We start from the raw sequence: 18208 nt of genomic DNA, 5'->3' as shown, positions 1-18208 counted from the left end.
ATACCTTGTCTCCTGACACAATCCCAGCTTTGATTTTTGTTAGTTGTTAAGCAAGCACTTTACCAACTGAGATATAATCCAAGTTCTTTCCATATATGAGTGTGCTACTGGGATTGAACCCAGGGCTTTGTGTATAAGTAGCATAGGCTAAGTGGAGCTCAGTGTCAAGCTGGGAACGACCCTAAGCTCCTGATCCTCCTGCCTTTAGCTTCCAAGAAATGGGATTGAGAGCACATGCTCCAAGACTTAATCTGAGAAAGGCAGAATCAGGCAATGCAAAAGGTATGTCCTTCTGAACAAATCTTAGCCTTGTGTCAAAGCCAGGGAACTTCGACAGATTAACAACTGTCATTCTTAGTACAGAGAGCAAGAGACAGAGACAGAGGGAGATGGATAGGGACAGGGACAGGGACAGGGACAGAGACAGACAATGAGACCAAAAGACTTCAGTAGTTACAGTGGGTGGGGGGATCATGGGTTGTTCTCTCTCTTTCCCTCTCTCCCCTCTTCATTCCTTCCTTTTCTGTGTATATTTTTGTGAAAGGGTCTCCCGCTGTGGCCCATCTGTGCTTAAATTCATAGCAATCCTTCTGCCTCAGCCTTCCAAGGGCTGGGATTACAGGCATGGGCCACCAAGCCTAGCATTTATTTTTATATTGTTCAAATACCTGACATTTAAAAATAACAAAGATTTCCTCTCACACAGCCATCCCTTGTAACCCAGGACCTATCCAAATATTTCTGGGCTGTAAGGAAAACCAAGATCAAAATTAAGAGAAAGAACTAGAATGGAGGGCCAGGGAGGGCACAAGCCTGAGGAAATGAGCTTGGGCCTCAGCACCCTGAAAAAAGCCAGTGTGAAAGTGTGCACTTGTAGTCCCAGCACTGGCGAGGTACAGACAGGTAGGTCCCTGGGACTCAATGAGCAGCTGGTCTCGTCTATTTGGGAAGCCCAGGTCTCAGAGAGAGACTGTCTCAAAAGCAGGGTGAATGGTGGAGAGAGAGACAGTCGAGGATGGAAGTCTGCAACTGAAGAAATCTCTTACAAACTGAACGACAAACAAGAGCTGGTGAGTCTGCAGCAAAGTACCAAAGTCTTTCAAGAATTCTCATTAAAATAACGATTTGTAAGGCGTATAATAAAAGTCACATAAAGTATTTTTTTTTCTATTTTTACTTTGGACAAGTGGAGCAGAGATCCTAACCGAACGTCTAAATAAAGCCTGGGGTGAGGAACAATGGAAAATCCAAAGCTGACTCAAGCAATCCCACATTTGCTCTTCACCTGTTCCTGCAGCTCAGGCTCAAGGGAAAAGAAGCCAGGGCCCCTATAGAACTGGTTTTAGCTTGCAACACGGCCAGCCACAAGCTATAATTAGAAAGCACTCAAGCTTCAAGCTGAGGGGAAGAAAAAGAACAAAGTTACTGGGAGGAGAAATTATTTTCTTCCATATTCAGAGTCCATGCAACTAACTCCATTCTGAAAATCAGTCAAATGAGCAGCATCAAGATGATCTGGTAGCCACTTACACTTGTAACACGATAACACACAGGCACACATGAAAAACACACACACACACACACACACACACACACACCAGACACAAGACTAATTGCATTTTCCAACAAGTCCAAGAATCTGGGAAGCAGTTATAGTCCGGGATGCCAATGGTTGGGCTGTTAGACACACTAGCCAAGACAAAACCCAGTTTTTGAATGGTGGTTTCCATAAACAAGGCACTCATCTTTCACAGGGCCCTGCTGGGTGTGGGTTTATTTACTGGTTATCCATGAAAAATAAGAAACGGGGAGGAAAAGGGAGAGAGAAAGTACTTACTAGAAGAAGATAAAAGATGGAAAATAGGCAGGTCATTTGAGATTCTGTTCTGTGTTGAACACAAAACCTAATTATGCGGGTTAAAAATATTAAATATGTTTTCAATTTGAGGTGAACATAAGCATATAGATTACCCCCATTCTATTAAATAATAAATCTTTTCCTGAGGTGGGGTTGTTCTCCGTTGTAAAAACATTCGGAATGCCACTGTGAGTTTCTGAAGTCATCTTAAAGAGCGAGTGAAAACAATCCCAATCTGCAATATGAGACAAACTGTGGTTCAGAAGAGGAAAAAAGCATGGTCATGGGGGAGACATAGGGGAGGTGACAGGGTGGGGCTGGGGCTGGGCCTGGAGTTCACAGTACAACCATTCTGTGAGGTTAATGCACACAGACTTAACCCGTCCATTCCAAGCTGCTCTACTCCTCCACCAGGGGACTCCCTACACTAGATTACTTATCTCTGAGAGAAGGTGGCAGAGGCCAAGGGGCAGCTTAGCAATATGGCAGTTGCCCAGTGGTTGTCCAGTATGTGGAGGGGGAAGGGAGAGAGAGAAGTCTGAAGAAAGGTGGCTCTGTAGTGAAATACATCCCAACATTGTCCTCACAGTGCTGCTGGCCAGATCTACAGCATCAGTATACACTGCTGAGGGAGAAAACTCCCACCCAATCACCAAGTTCTAGAGGTAGGAGGATCTTGCAAACCCCCTTAGTTCACAAGGAAGTGAGTTAAGGAAGTCAGTGTACATGCCCAAGGCCACCAACTGCAGAGCTGCCAGTGCAATTAAAGAAAGCGGAGGGTTGGGGTTGGGGATTTAGCTCAGTGGTAGAGCGCTTGCCTAGGAAGCGCAAGGCCCTGGGTTCGGTCCCCAGCTCTGGAAAAAAAAAAAAAAAGAACCAAAAAAAGAAAGAAAGAAAGAAAGAAAGAAAGAAAGAAAGAAAGAAAGGAAGAAAGGAAGAAAGAAAGAAAGCGGAGGGTTCAGAGCAGCACAAGAACATTTGGTAAATTTAGTCACACCAAGTAGGACCCACAAGGCCCAGAAGTGTTTCCTAAGCAGAAACAGCCTCACGCTGACTTCTAACCCAGAAGCTGTTTCTGGTGTGGTTCCGGAAAAGCCTGACTCACAAGGAAAGGGAGCAGAAGGTCTGTTTACTCTCTGAGGTTTTCCTGTGGTGTTTACCCAGTCAGGGGCTCACAGCAATTATGAACACACCCAGGCACTTTCTTGCTTCTCATACCTTTAGTAAAAACAACACTCTATACATTCTACAAGGTCTGCCCAGACTGTGGGTCTCTGGGACAGGGAGCATGACTGCAGGATGAGAGCCATGCTCTCTCTACTCACCAACCTCAGAATTTGGCTTAGTCTCCATCTACTAAGGGGTCCTTTTGGTACCCGCCATGCAGCAGCCCTCCCCGCCAGCTTCCTGCTGCCATGCCTTGATTCTGCACTTAATGCCCAGGTTTCAGGAGGTGGCTAGAGTTCACTCTGCATTCCGGGGCAGCCGCTGGCCCGTGCAGGAGCTGTTTGCTCTGCCTGGTTCGCTCCAACCTTATTCAAGGCTCAGTTCAGCAGTCTTTTCTCAGCCTCTCTGAACACCGTATGCCGCTTTCCCGCAGCTCTTACCACAGCGGCAGTTCTACTCTATGTGGGTGAGTACTGAGCGCATCTCTAGCCCCTCCTAGACAGGAAGCTCTATAAGCAACAGAGATGTCCCACTTTTGGCCCTAGCACGTAACACAGCACATTTGATGTGTCAATGAAGGGGGGGGGGGTAAGAGACGTACACGTTTTCATACCATTTCACTAAGTCCGGCATATTTCTGTGGCCATCCATTAAGAAGCATGAGACTTAACATAGACAAGCCACAATTATTCCCATCGTATACTAAATTGGACAGGGAAACAGTTCCAGCCTTCGTTTCTTCACAGAGCTTGTTAAAGGGACAAGTAAGAAAAGCACCACTGGGGGCGGGGCTGGAGGGGTGGGTGGGCGGGTGGGGGGATTGCTCCTATATGATGAGACTAGGTGAGGAAGCAAGGTAGTGAGTGGGCTTTCTAGAAGGTGCCTTTGCAGGCTGTGTGACCAGCACAGGCTGTAACAGCAGTGACAAGGGAGGAAGATCAGTGACCAGTCCTCTGAGGGTCCTTTCTGTTTCTCAGGATCACCTTAAGTGTTCAGTGGCTGTTTTGCTTTCCTGTCATGGCTTCTGTCCTGGCAAGGACTATTTCTGTTTTGTTTTGTTTTGTTTTTCCTTCTTAATCTTTAAAAATTACATTTATTTATTTAGTGTGTGGACTTACAACAGTGCTGCTATAGAGGTCAGAGGACAATGTTCAGGAGTAAATTCTCTCCTCATACCCAGATAACAAACTTAGGCTATTAGGTTTCTCTTCAAGTGCCATTACCACTGAGCAATCCAGCCAGCTTGGAAGAACTATAGCTGACTGTAAAGAATAATGAGGAGTTTTAGACAGAAATTAGTCTTCAGTGTGAGCATTGCCTCTGGACTGGAGGATCACCAGGGTAAAGGAGACTTCAAGAAGGACAAAGGAAAGTGTAGGTGGGAAAGGAGTACGTCTCTCTTGTCACAGAAGGACCAAGTAACATGACCCGTGGGATTTCTCTGCCTGGTTGAATTAGCAAGGCCCACAGAATTCATGGTGTCTGTGTGCTTTGTACCACCTAATTAAGCACTCTTCCCCCAGCAGTCCCTGCAGATGGCATCCCAATGTATTTCTAGCAAGGCATATGTTGCTAACCTCTGTGTTTCGTCTGACATTTACTAAGCTACTTGCTTATGTATTAATGTGTGTATTATTTATGTGTACGTGTACTTGTGTGCACACGTATGCGTACATGGGAGTCACGGGGTGACATCAAGCGTCTTCTTGCATTGCTCTCTCTATCCTAGTTTTTGAAATGAGATATCACACTGACCACCAGTTTGATGAGACTGGCCAGCCAGTGAGTCCCAGGGATCATCCTGTCTCAGTGGTCCCAGGCTGTTCTATGGATGCTGGGAGTCCAAACTCAGATCTTCATGTTCCCCCAGCAAGCACTTTACCCGCTGAGGCATTCTCTGTACCCAGCACTGGTAAGTTTACCTTTGATGAGCAATCAGTAAGACCTGAGTTAGTAACCATAACTAGTACTCCCTGCAGGGTCAGAGTGTCAAATGGGGTTAGAACTCTAATTAAACTTTCTCTGATAGGGCGCCTCCATCACCTACAGTTGGAGAGAAGGGAAGAATGATGCTCACATACCCCTCACTGCCTAGCTCACACTCCTTTTGGAAATGACAGAAGACACTTGCTTATTGACAAACTGGTCCTCCTGAATGCTTTCAGTACTCTACTGTCCATGAAGGAAAACCTGAGAATAATTGTCACATGACAAAGGAGGGAAGTTGGATTGGACACATGCTAATGAGATTGGTGACACAAAGTTCCATTCTATAGAATGTCTGGGAGAGGCAGGAGAATTTTTGTGAGTTCTAGGTCAGCCTGGTCAACAAAATGACTTCCAAGACAGCCAGGAAACACAGAGAAACCCTGTCTCAAAAAACACAACATAATACAACACAACACAACAAAACAAAGAATGACTGTCTTATTTAATCTCACACTAATCTCCAACCTATACATCACATCCATGGGCTAGTAGTGATCTGGTTAGCAAAAGTAACAACTGAAACGTCATTTTCTATATCAAATGGCCTTTCTGCCTGCCAGTGAAAGGAATGGAAGGCTGAGACATGTGGCTATTCATGGCAAGCAACTGAAATCCTATCTTTTTACAGTAAATGACTGTTGAATTTGGGGCTGGGGATTTAGCTCAGCGGTAGAGCGCTTGCCTAGCAAGCGAAAGGCCCTGGGTTCGGTCCCCAGCGCCGAGAAAAAAAAAGAAAGAAAGAAATGAAAATGATTGTTGAATTGGAGCCAAACTGCAGGTATTGTCTTTCAACAGACGATGCAAAAGCTTTCCTTGAACAGACACGACGTCAAGGGTAAGTCTTCCAAAGATGAGTGCTAAAGGATAAAAATCACCAGTCCAGAGGAAAATAATACAATACAATATACTATAAAGTGATAGAATCCTAACATTGTCCAGAGTTCTGTAGCCCTACATTGATTCACAACTCCAACTTCTAAGAGAGGAGGCCAGTGGAGAGATAGATCAACAGTTAAAGAGCACTGACTGCTCTCTCAGGGGATCTGGGTTTAATGCTCAGCTCCTGACTCTCTGTAACTCCAGTTCCAGGGGTTTGGCAGCCTCACACATACATACATGCAGGGAAGGAAGACGGGGAGGGAAAGGAAAGGGAAGGTAAGAAGGAAGGAAGGGGAAGGGGAAGGGGAAGGGGAAGGAGGAATACATTTATTTCACTTTACCTAGAAACATTGTAAATCTTTTCCTAGTAAAAGGAAACAGAAAAGCCAACTAGTTGACTCAGGCAGGGTGGTAAATTAATTCTTTTAACAAAAAGAAGAGATGCTGACAGAGAGAAGCCAGGAAGAACCAGAGACATACATGCCACAGAGGACATTTCATGAGAGGTAATTTTGCCTGTAAGGGATAGAACACAGGGCCTTGTGCATGCAAAGCTTGCTCTCCCTCTGGGCCACACCCTCAGCTCAGATGAAAGATCTTTAGATTAAACATCTGAGTGTTGACAGATTTCTTAAAGGTCTGCAGTCAGAAAAAAACTCAAGACCCACCAGATGCTGTCCACCTGCACTGTGTCCTCCCTGAATGAAGTCTATTTCATGAACCATGATGGGGCCAACGGAGATAAAACCTGGAGGGATTGGGCAGGTAGGCTGTTTAACCTCAGGGCTCCAGATGAGCATCCACTTTAATATTTGCTCAACCAAGAAGTGATGTGAGGGGGTTGGGGATTTAGCTCAGTGGTAGAGCCCTTGCCTAGTAAGCCAAGGCCCTGGTCCTCAGCTCAGGGGTGGGGTGGCGGGGGGGAGAAGTGATGTGAGTTGTGATTGAAATATTATATTATGAAAATGCAATCACCCTTTCAATGCAGCCTTTTGAATATTCTAAGTGGAATTAAGACATATACCGTATACCTGTGGAATTGAGTATTTCTTTTTTTTTTTTTTTTTTTTTTTGGTTTTTCCAGACAGAGTTTCTCTGTGTAGCCCTGTCTGCCTGGAACTCACCCTGTACACAAGCCTGGCCTCGAACCCAGAGATCTGCCTGCCTTTGTCTCCTGAGTGCTGGGAGTAAAGGCAGGCACCACCACCGCCTGACTACGGCTATGGATTTCCGTAGGCTTAGTCGATGTGTATAAAAGTTAATTCTGACCTTCTCAGCCCTGTCTTGCTACCCCTCTGGACCTTAACCTTGCTAAAGGCATCCTAATGTACTATTCCCCACTTCCTCCCAGGAGTGTCTGAAAGCTTGCCCATGCTTCCCACTCCCACTGAGTGAATGAAGGAAGGGACACAAACAAGAATGCGTTGAAAAATCGCTGACACTCACTAATCTTAAAGCGTAAACAGACTGCAATTTATTCAATTTGCAAACAACCATAAAAATAATCACTAGTTTCCATTTCATATCATTCGTACCATTCATTACACTAGTAAAATAAAAGGAGTTTTAAAAAAATCACAAACAAATCTGTAAGCAAACAAAGCTATCAGCATAAACTTACACACAGGGTCAGTACACAGGCACTGGGTAAAACAGGAACGGGCTTGTGGAGAATTCACTGACTGTCTATGAATGGCAGTACTCTACAAAAAATTCCAAGAATCTTTTGTCTTACAGTCTGCCTTTCACTATATTAAAAAAAAAAAAAAAAAAGATGATCTGGTTTACCTGATCAAAGCCAGGGCAAAGGACAGTAGCTACGAGGGGGCAAGAACTTAATACATGCATCAAGGGCTATTTAGAGGCCAGCAGGGGAGGACACAGATGTCAAGCCTTTTCTTCCCACGAATGTTTAAATATATCCCCATGCAGGGCACCCAGGATTTTCTTAGCTCTTTCTTCCCTCACCAACTGGCCACCAGTTCCTTCTCCTTGTAGCATTTAAAAGTTCAGTGTGAGCATTCTTAATACTAGATACTGGCAGCCATATATGCCTTGGGCCTGTACTTCTTTTTTTTTTTTTTCTTTTTTTCTTTTTTTCTTTTTTTCTTTTTTTTCCGGAGCTGGGGACCGAACGAACCCAGGGCCTCGAGCTTGCTAGGCAAGCGCTCTACCACTGAGTTAAATCCCCAACCCCCAGAGCCATACTTCTTTTGAAGAGAATTACCTTAATACTTTCCCCCCCCCCAAGTCTATAATTACTAGCCTTCTAGAAACTTCTTACCATCTTGACAAAGCCAGAAGTCTAAAGTAGCTGCTGTTGATCCCACCCTCCTTTAACACTTCCATGGGCCAAATGATCAGGACACAGAGCGATTCCTGCCAAGAAAACCTGGGCTCATTCACCCAGCAGTGACACTATTCTGTGTTAGGGGGAGGGGGAAATGTGTGGATGTGCCTTGTAGGCAAGGAGAAGCATTTACAAGTTGCAAATACAGTGTGTGGTTGGTGACTCTGAGGCCACCCCAGAAAATACTTCATATCAGGAAGGAGTAAGATACATTAGCATAGCAGTAAAATGATGTGATTTTCAAACAGTTAAATCTGATTAAGCAGGAACTTTAGCAAATTTACCATATGGTTTGACTGAAAAGCTATTTCACCTGCTAGCAATCACCTCAGCTACCATACCCAGGTTTGGGTTCCAATTGGCTGCATGACCTCATACCTTCATGTTTCCAAAAGTGTGGGGACTCAGCAGGATTCCTAGCTCTCACTCAGATTTGGGGTATACATATCATAGTCACTTGGAGAGTCAGGAGTGGGGAAATCAAGAGATTCCTGAACCTAGCAAAAAAATCGATACAATTAGAATCTGTAAAAGTGCCATTGCTATAAGTCACTGTGCCATTTAATTATGCTATTAATTCAATGTCAGTGTTTCTTTTGAGTCGGAGTAGTCCAAATTTTAATGTGAGGATGAATCCTCCAAGATCCTTGTTAAAATATAAAGCCAAGAGGTCAGAAATGAACCAGAGAGTCTTCATTTCTGATAAGCTTCCAGGTGCGAACTGCTATCAGTCCATGGCTCAGTCTTTGAACAGACTTTTCCAGCTCATTTCTGTGGGCACTCCATCAAGCACACAGAAATCCTCACCCTCAGCTAGAGTGAAGAGCAGGCTTAGTACGAAGGTTTTGAGTATAACTAACTGTTGCCTGTATTTTTTACTTTGGGAAAACAAAACAAGGCAGAAACAAAAACCATGGCAAAGACTGCTGTGGTGGTTTGAATGCAAGGCTCCCATAGTCTCATATATTGGAATGTTCAGTTAGGGACTGGACGTCTTTGAAAGGATTAGAAGGGTTAGGAGGTGTGACTTTGTTGGAGGAAGTGTTACTGGAGGTGGGCTTTGAGGTGTCAAAAACCCATGCCAGGTTCAGCCTCTGTCTCTGAGCCTCCCCACCCCACCCCCCATTGGCCTGTGGATCAAGATGTAGCTCTCAGCTACTGTCCCAGCACCATGTGTGCCACCTTGCCCTCTGCTGTGATGATAATGGACTAAATCTATAAGACTATAAGCAAGCCCCAACCTTTCTTTCATAAGGGTTGCTGTGGTCATGGTGTCTCTTCACAGCAATAGAACAATGGCATGTTGTGATGTAAACATAATATCTTGATGCATGGATGGCTCTTGTGGATAGGAAGACAGTTTCTGGTCTCTAACCTTAGACATCTTTCTTTTCTTGTGTAGATGCATACACAAAAGACTTTTGGAGAACAGGAAAGTGACAAGTACAGATTAACACTGGTAATGAGGGACACACTGGGACAGTGTTTTTGCCATGAGGTGATACCAAAGCTGAGTCTTGCAGAAGTGGGAAAACAGACCCAGGCTGGACTCTGGTGGACTAGTCTAGAAGCTGTGTTTCTGAGCTCTTGTTGCCAGCACTGACAGCGCTAAGAAATAAGCAGTATTGTATACAGCAGAAACGAGGAGGCTGGCACTCTTTTGTAAGCACCACCAACAGGACGCAGGCTCATCTTCAGGCAGGCCTGTGAGGTAGGTGCTGCTGTGAAGACGAGGCAGTGTGTCCATACAGCTAGTGCTGGGATTCCAACACACTAAGTCTGGCTCATAACTACTAACTTATACTACCTAAAGAGACAGACGACAATAAAAACGGTCTGTAAGAGGAGCTAGGAGGCTAAGTGCTGCACACCTGTAATTGTAGCCCTTGGGAGACTGAAGCTGGAGGACCTTGAGTTCCGAGCCAGCCAAAATAAAGACCTTTTCTTAAAAAAAACAAAAAACAGATTGTGGGAGGAGAGAGAAGTAGAGAGTATGAGAGAAGGAGGATAGGGAAAGAAGAGGAGGGAGAGAGAGAGAAAGTAAAGGAGGAAGAGGAAGAAAAATTGGAGAAGGGAAGTGAGGAGTTGGAGGAGAAAGAGGAAGGGGAGGAGGGAAGGGAGGAGGAGGAGAAAGAAGAGGGGAAGGAAGGAGGAACAGGAAAGAACCAGCAGGAGTTCACAGAATCTGAGATGCACAGTGTACTTACTACACGGAAGTCATGGACTGAATTAAACCATGGTTTTTAGAAGACCAAACCTCCTCTTCTTTTTGCGATGAAGTCTTGTTACACAGCATGAAACTCACTATGTAACTCAGGCTGGTGTCAAACTCTCTACCCGCCCCGCCCCCCTTCTCCTCCTATTGCTGGGATAATGAACATGTACTGTCATGCCTTGCTTGAAGACCTAACTTCTGACCCCCAAGCCCTTATGGTCAGGACCCAATATGGACGTCTATCTCTATCTTAACCCCTCTCAATCTCCATCTTGGCCTAGAGTTTCCTAGTGCTTCTGGAGCTCATCAAGTACTGAGTCTTCCCTCCCCCATGCTGAGATCTGGACAAAACAGCCCTGTCTATCCTCAGCCAAGCCAACCTGAAACAATAGAGGACCTCAAGAGCCATCCAATGTCCCTAAAGGGCTCCCTGGCCACAGCAGGGGAATCACTGAACATTTTCATCATGAGAAACTATGACCCACTAGCAGAGGATCCAGATAAGCAGCTCCCAGAAGTGCCCAGACCCACCCATCCACTGCAGCGCCCAAAAGGGACAGTTCTATTTAGAATAGGGAATGTTCCAGAATCAGCCTCGCTCTCTGATCCCAAAGGTATTGGATTTCTTCCACCTTTCAGGCACTATAATTCTAAACCTCCTGACTCCCAGGATGATGCCACAGTAGTTAAGGGGACAAGCCCAGGTCTGTGGCTGTAAGTATGTCATTCAACTTCTCTGGGTGTCAGGTTTAACAATGAAAATAATAGTAGTTTAGTTGTGGAACTATATGACACAGTAAAATACTTAGCACACAGTACTTAGCAAAGTACTTATTGTACAGAGCCCTCTATAAAAGTTTGTTATTATTAATTATAAAGAAAGAAAAGAAGAATTTGTGGGGAAAGCTAGAAAGTAGAGATGCGTAGGAAAAAAAAACAATTAAAGGTTACAGGTCCAAGTTATCCTGGGGTATAAAGAAAATTTCATATTTCCAGCTGGTGTGGAACTCATGCAATCCTCCTGCCTCAGCCTCTTGAGTGCTGGGTTTAAAAACAGGAGCTACCATGCCTTGCCTGGCTCTTTGCAAACATATAACAACAGGTATTTTTCTCTTTATCTTCAGAGACGTCACTAACAATTAATAGTTCTGTGTGAAATGGAAATGAGAAAGGTGAAGATTCCAGACTGCCGGGTTCAGTGACCTAAGATCATAATGGGAGAGCTATATTTAGTTAAGAGCTGACTGTGAAAAATGGGTTCTACGAAGGCCACAAGGTGACCAGGGTTGTGCTGGAGTCTGGACACATGATGCTCTGAGTGTGAGGGAGGGGGATTTAACTTTTTCCTTGTATATTTGATTGCTCTGTGTCAAATCTTTCTATTTAAGATGAGGTAATCCACCCCATAACTACATAACCAAAAAAGAGGAAGAAAAGAAAATGAAAGTTTACAAGAGATATAAGCCTATTACTAGAGTGCTTTTGGTTTGCTTTGGTTTGTTTTGTTGGCTTTTCAAGATAGGGTTTCTCTGTGTACTGCTGGGTATACTCAAACTTGTTCTGTAGACCAAGCTGGCCTTGAACTCACGGAGATCCAACTGCTTCTGCCTCCTGAGTTTTGGAACTGAAGGCGTGCGCCTCCACAGCCCAGCTAGTTATTTAATTTTAAAGAAGTGACTTTGTGAAGTTTTCTTTCTGAAACGAAGCACAGTTTGGGGAAGGTTCAGAGACAACTGCCTCTGGCTTTCTTCCCCTGACTAATGGTTCCTCAGCTGCCTGTTTAGTCAGAGTCCACTACAGCCTATGTCCTCTGCACATGAGGCCATCCCTGAGTTGGCAGTTCCTTCAGCCACACACAGCAAAGATCTCACATGGAGCCTGCATTTGAGAACTGGTGCCCACTTCTAACCACGCCCGGAAATGAGGAAGCTTGCCAGTCTCCTCTGTGCTATGAGTTTGCTCCTTTTGAGGCTCAGCAAATGCCATGTGTCTCTGGGCCAGAATTCAAGTCTGATTCATCTTGGTGTTCTCAGAGCTTGGCATGGGGTCTGGTGCTCAGAGGTAGCTAAGTAAATAAGCCAACTAACCTCAGGCCAACTTATGACAGCATCTTATCACTTGCCCCTTCCTAAGCACTCTGAGTATGAATCCCTCCTCTCTCCTTTTGGTTTTTGTCCCCCCCACCCCCACCCCCAGCCACTTTCTCTTTGTGTTTGTTCTAAAAGAGAAAGCTTAGAAACGGACTTTTTTTTTTTTTTTTTTAGAGCAAGAGGGTCCTTTGTAAAGCCTTCTATTTAAATTCGTATAAGAGATAATAAAATGGCGAATATAATCACTTATTTTGTTAAAAGGTGGGAGAAGCATTTTTAAAGGGTAAACTTCAAGGAAATGCAGCTTCTGGGGAAACAGGTGCGGAAATGTGTACGTGTAAGTGCACCAGAATGTTCATGGATGACCTTACTTATCACAGGGAACTTTTTAACTAGCATTGAAAAGGCCTTCAGATATGTTTAAGACCCCAGGCTAAGGAGCAAAGTTAAATCGACCATGTCTGGCAACTTCTGGGGGGGGGGGGAGGGAGAACCCAAAATGTCAGGGGGCCTCGTTTCCAGAGCCACCTCGCAGAGGAAGATGCGCCACCAGGAGACTTGCACCTTCTTGAGCTGAAGCTCAGTTCCGTGTATAATATTGACAGACATTAGACAGAGAGGCCACTTAAACACAGCCCTGGGTCCACACCCTGTCACTCCAGGCTTTTCTAGGCAGCCCCAGGACAAGGTTACAACACCACGTTTTTCTTATTTTTAAAACAACTACTGTGCTACAAACATCTGACAGACGGCTGACCACAGCACGGGGGACGTGGGAGGGGGTAGTTCTCATTGTCCCAAGTTCTCAGCGTTTCCCTCACCTTTTCTCTCCCAGAGTCCTTGTCAAGTCTCAGCCTCTAAAGCAAAAGGAGAAAGAAAGGGGATAGCTTTCAGATAGCTATGGCCTCGCCCTGAGAACAAGTTTCCACTGGGTTGGCCACTTCCTAGGACCTCAGGACAGGCATTCAGTGAGGACCTAATCTTGCATCTCGCGATCTTGTCCCTGGGGTCCCTAAGTCCTGACCCGGGACAGATGCTCCAAGCGGAAGACCCCACTTACCCAACGACTGAAATCATCATGGCAGCCACCACCAGGTAGTTGGTCTGGTAATAGAGCAGATTGCTCACTACACGGTTGTTCCATTTGGATATATCCCTGAAGTCCGGCCGTGCGAAACGATCAGAGCCCGGGAAGAAATCATCCCAGGCACGGAGCGGGGCAAGGTTCACGTCCATGTTCCTTTGCTTGGCGAGCTTCGCCTTCGGAATCCGGAGGCGGCGGCGGTAGCAACCAGCTGAATGAAAGATGACAGCGGCTCCTTCGGATTGGCTCTGCGGTTAGAGCACCGCAGGGCCCAGAAAATTGGCCGCGGGCGGGTGTGTTGGTCTTTCTGTGATTGGCTGGAAGTGGTTAGTGACGGAAAACTGTGGGCTTTACCAAATGTAAAACGGAGTACTAACAAAAAGTAACCAGCGGAAATGCCCCACCTAAACTAAAGGTGGTGTCAGTAGTCTCTCTGGCAGTTTAAATACAAACCATCTCTTTTTAAGCATTGTTTGTGTGTGTTCTCTGCCTTGGAGGGAGGGGAAAAAAAGGCAGCTGTTCAGCTGTCAATCTAAGTGGAAAGGAATGGAAGACGACCTCAGAGTCTCTGAAAGTCCAGTATTGCTGTTCTCCCCACACATGCTTGCAATTTTCATGAGTCACTTTGTGTGAAATAAGACTGGAAAAATGAGAGGGAGGGTTTGTCTGAAATGAATCGCTGATTGTTGGCTCGCCTTTTTCTTCGCTCCCCATTTCTGCTGTCCTGTGGCAAAATTACTGAACTGCTGTGCCATCATTATAGATAGATGATCAGATAGGTACTGGATGGCTTCACTGCTTCCTGAGTGAGCTCTTAGCAGCTTCAAAGCAAACAGCTGCTGCGGGTGGTCTGTGTTTTGGGGCAGAAACATGGATACCCGGGCCAGAAAACTTTCTTAGTTTTATTCCAATATTAAACCAATAACTTTTACCTAAGAAAACATATCTTTAAAACAAACAAACAAACAAACAAACAAAACCTCCTACAGCTAGGGTTTTCTACAAGTGCACCAAGCTACAAAAGTATAACATCTACCAGAGGTCCTAGCACAGACCCATGCTGACCCTGTGCTAGCTGCTTCAGTTTCTGTGAGTTGCTTTGAGCCCTGCTTAGTTTATTCTGTGGGTTGTTTTCTGCTCCTACTCTGGAAGGCGGACTTCTAAGGTGTCAGTGCCTAAAGTAACAGTGTTTCTAAATTTGCAACTGGTAATTTTTAACCAAACTTGAAGCGCTCTGCAAAGACCACAAACTTCCCCTAAAACAAAGAATAGTAAACCATACTTGAGGCTAAGTCAAATTTGGTTGTCCTTGCTGATTAGAAAGGCAGTTGAGGAAATTATGATGACTTTCTGAAAACTCCTGCTGGTGTTTCAGATAGCTTGGTAATTGGATCCAGCAATTTACTTTGGAGAAAAGCCGTTCCTTTTAAAAAATTTTACTTATTTATTGTGAATGAATGTCTTGCCTGCATTGTGCATGTGCCTGGCCTGAAAGCCTTGTGCCTGCTGAGATCAGAAGAGCGTGTCAGAGCTCTTGGAACTGGAGTTACAGATTCTAAGCTGCCATGTGGGAATTGGGATTTGAATCTCTGTCCTCTGAAAGAACAGCAAATGCTTTTAACCACTGAGTCATTTTCCAGGCTAGTGGAGAAATGTCTTAACTTCCCCCAGCCTTACTTTCTTCATATGTAAACTCTGCTTAGTAGAAAATCTGCCATGGAGGCTAAATCAGGGATCCTTGGAAAATGTTTAATATATGTAGCATTAACAGATTTACTGTTATCAGTAATACTACAAACTAGCATGGTAAGGCAAACCCAGAAGCTTAGCTACTCCAGAGGCCCAGGTAGGAGAGGGCTTGTAGGGGCTACAAAGCTACAAAGTGAATTCAAGGCCAGCCAGAGCAAGTTGGTAAGACTTTGATTCAACATAAAAAGCAAGAAGAGTGCTAGAAATATACACTTCAGTGATCAACACTTGCCTAGCAACGTCGGTCCTTTGTACAGACTCCATCATTGCAACAACAACAAACAAACAAGAACAAACAATAAACTCAACAAAACAAAGAGCTAGCAGAGTCCTTAATTTACCTGGTTGATGTTTATAGTGTTTTAACCTGCTTTCTATACTTTGATAATAAACACCTGCTGACTTTTCTCCATAATGAGACCATTGATCACTGTGGTTACCTCTGAATAGATAAAATAGGAGAAAACTATTGAGACGCTTAGTACCATGCCAGCAGGCATTCTAGGTCCTTTCCAACCTTGTGAAGGCACTGTGGGAAGTCACAAAGGGGAAGTGCTTGCCTTGCTCTGCCCTCTGAGGGCCTGCCCTGTAGGAAATACTCATTCGGAGACAGTGAGGAGAGTGCTAAATAGAGCCATGCCAGGCCTTTCTTCAATTACAGGAAATCAGAGGGTGTGGAGGAATTCCCAGAGTGTAAGAATTTTAAAAGGCATCAGTGTCACAGAGCCCTAGTTTCATCCCTCATTACTGCAAATAAAAAAGGAAGAGAATCCAAAGAGGACTGTATATGTTGTTGTTGTTGTTGTTTTGTTTTGTTTTCTCTGTTCATAGGATGAGTCCCCCTTTCTCTGAAAATGCTGAGTATGTTTCTGTCTCTGGTTGGACTACGGTAGATTTTTTTTTTTGATTAGTTTTGTTTGCTTGTTTTGTTTTCTCTATATTTTTATACCTTGTCATCCAACTATTTTAAATGAGAATGAGCACAAATGAATCAACTTTACTCCTGTCTCTGTTTTAGAGCTATTATTAGCAGCTATGTCACTATTTTTAGGTGGGGGGAGGGGAGTAAGAGTAAGGATATTCGCTGCATTAGTCTCTTACAACAAATGCTGACAGATGGCTCAGTGGTTTAGAGTGCTTGCTGTTCTTCTAAAGGAAAGGTCAATTCCCAGCAGCCACATCAGGTGGCTCACAAATACCTGTAACTCCAGCTCCAAGGGGCTTCTGTGGGAACACACACACACGCACACACACATACACACACACACACACACACACACACACACACACACACACACAAATAAACTTTTTTTTTCAAAGCACTCTCTTGAGGCTTTTCCACAGGGACTTAACTTTAGTAAGCACCATTCTGATTATTCCACTGTCTGGCCATAGACTATAGTAGATGCTAATAGTTTATGATTAAATAAAGTAAATCTACAGTGGATGTTGGTCACTTGCCACTGTCACTGTCATTATTAACAAGTGGAGGTGGCTATTTCTAATCAGATAGGCCTATCTAATGATGCCTGGTGTCAGCTGTCAAAATGGTGAGTCACGGTGACACATAGATGCAGGACAGACATCTTTGTAAACTTCTTTTGGGTGTTTTATCTGAATGAACATTTGCACCATTTGTGTGCTAGGTGCCAGGGAGTTGCAGGCTATTGTGAGGCACTGGGAATTGAACCTGGGTCCCCTGGGAGAGCTGCAGTGCTCTCAACTGCTGAGCTAGCTCTCCAGACTTTCTTTTTCTTTTTTCTTTTCTTCCTCCTCTTCCTCCTCTTCCTCTGCTATTTCTGTCCTATTTCCAAGGCTCAGTTTCCTCTTCTCACTGTCTGGTTCTGACTGAATTTTTAGCTCAATGTGTGCTATTGATGAAGACAGCTGGGGGATCATAACAGATGAGCCTTCCTTAAAGTTCAATAGAGAATAGGACAAAGAGTAGATTAAATGCCACAGGTGAGTAGCAGCGCCTCTTTTAATGAGCACCCTGGAAGCTTTATTTGCTGTCATTGATTTTCAAACAGTGCATCCACAAACCATCTGTTGTGGTAAAACTCAAACCTGGAATTTGTAACCTTCAAGTGATTCCAATCAAAAACTATATTTGAGAACCACTCAAGATTTCACTTAATTTTCAATCTCATACTCGTGAATGTTGTTATTCTCACTTTACAATCGAGGATCTGGAAATACCCAAGGTCTCATGGTTAATAGCTGGGTGGTAAGGGGTTTAAATTCAGTCTACATATTAAATTTTTTTATCTCATTTTAGTAAAAGAGATATGTTTGTGTAGATACATATTTGAAATATATGAACACAATTCTTTCTTGTCTACCAGAATCACTCATTTGCATACAATACATGACTATGAAGAGCAGAGTCAAAAAGTTCATTTATATATTACTGCCTTAAGGTGATGGGTTATATAATAAATCTCTATACTTTTCTTATCTAATCACCTATCTTATCTATCATTCACTTATCTATCTAATATATATCTGGATGAATACATGTATAACAATAGTTTTCTGGCAAAATGGTGTGATACTAAAGTTTAATATGGATTTTCACAAAGAAAATAAGATTCTTTACCTTATGTCTGTGTAAGGTTTAAACTTCATGCTCATGAAGGGAAGGATTTTGAATCTTCCTGAAATATGAAAAACAGAAATTCTTTTCACCATTTTTCCCGGAGGAAAGCACTGGCATATTGGGGAGGTTGTTTCAGTTTTTAAATAGAATATAGGAACATTTTATGCAATCATTTGTCAACATATCAATGTATAAATAAGTAACATATCTAAGTTCATGCGGCATAGC

The 18208-nt window shown here is 44.0% G+C and overlaps 1 protein-coding gene and 1 long non-coding RNA gene across 6 annotated transcripts in view; both read right to left on the bottom strand.

Moving 5' to 3' along the window:
* Arl6ip5 (ADP-ribosylation factor like GTPase 6 interacting protein 5) overlaps window positions 1-18208 on the bottom strand; it is a 29992-nt gene that overhangs the window by 9369 nt on the left and 2415 nt on the right. For 2 of the 5 annotated variants that reach the window (XM_063286671.1, XM_063286670.1), the window contains exons 2-3: window positions 17981-18038; window positions 13609-13843 (exon numbers count right to left, since the gene is read on the bottom strand). In XM_063286671.1, the coding sequence (XP_063142741.1) occupies window positions 13609-13784 (176 nt within the window). In that variant the 5' untranslated portion in view covers window positions 13785-13843; window positions 17981-18038. Of the gene's footprint in view, window positions 1-13608; window positions 14483-17980; window positions 18039-18208 lie in introns of those variants that run through there. The other 3 variants (XM_039108327.2, XM_039108328.2, NM_023972.4) reach the window with 3 other exon arrangements.
* On the bottom strand, window positions 2375-13602 carry LOC120102348 (uncharacterized). The gene is made up of 2 exons (XR_005503772.2): window positions 13370-13602; window positions 2375-8740 (listed from the first exon to the last, which is right to left on the bottom strand). It is a non-coding gene; the product is annotated as an uncharacterized LOC120102348 (long non-coding RNA).

The sequence above is a fragment of the Rattus norvegicus genome, chromosome 4 (assembly GCF_036323735.1).
Source record: "Rattus norvegicus strain BN/NHsdMcwi chromosome 4, GRCr8, whole genome shotgun sequence".
NCBI lineage: Eukaryota > Metazoa > Chordata > Mammalia > Rodentia > Muridae > Rattus > Rattus norvegicus.
This window is presented reverse-complemented; position numbering and strand designations above follow the sequence as displayed.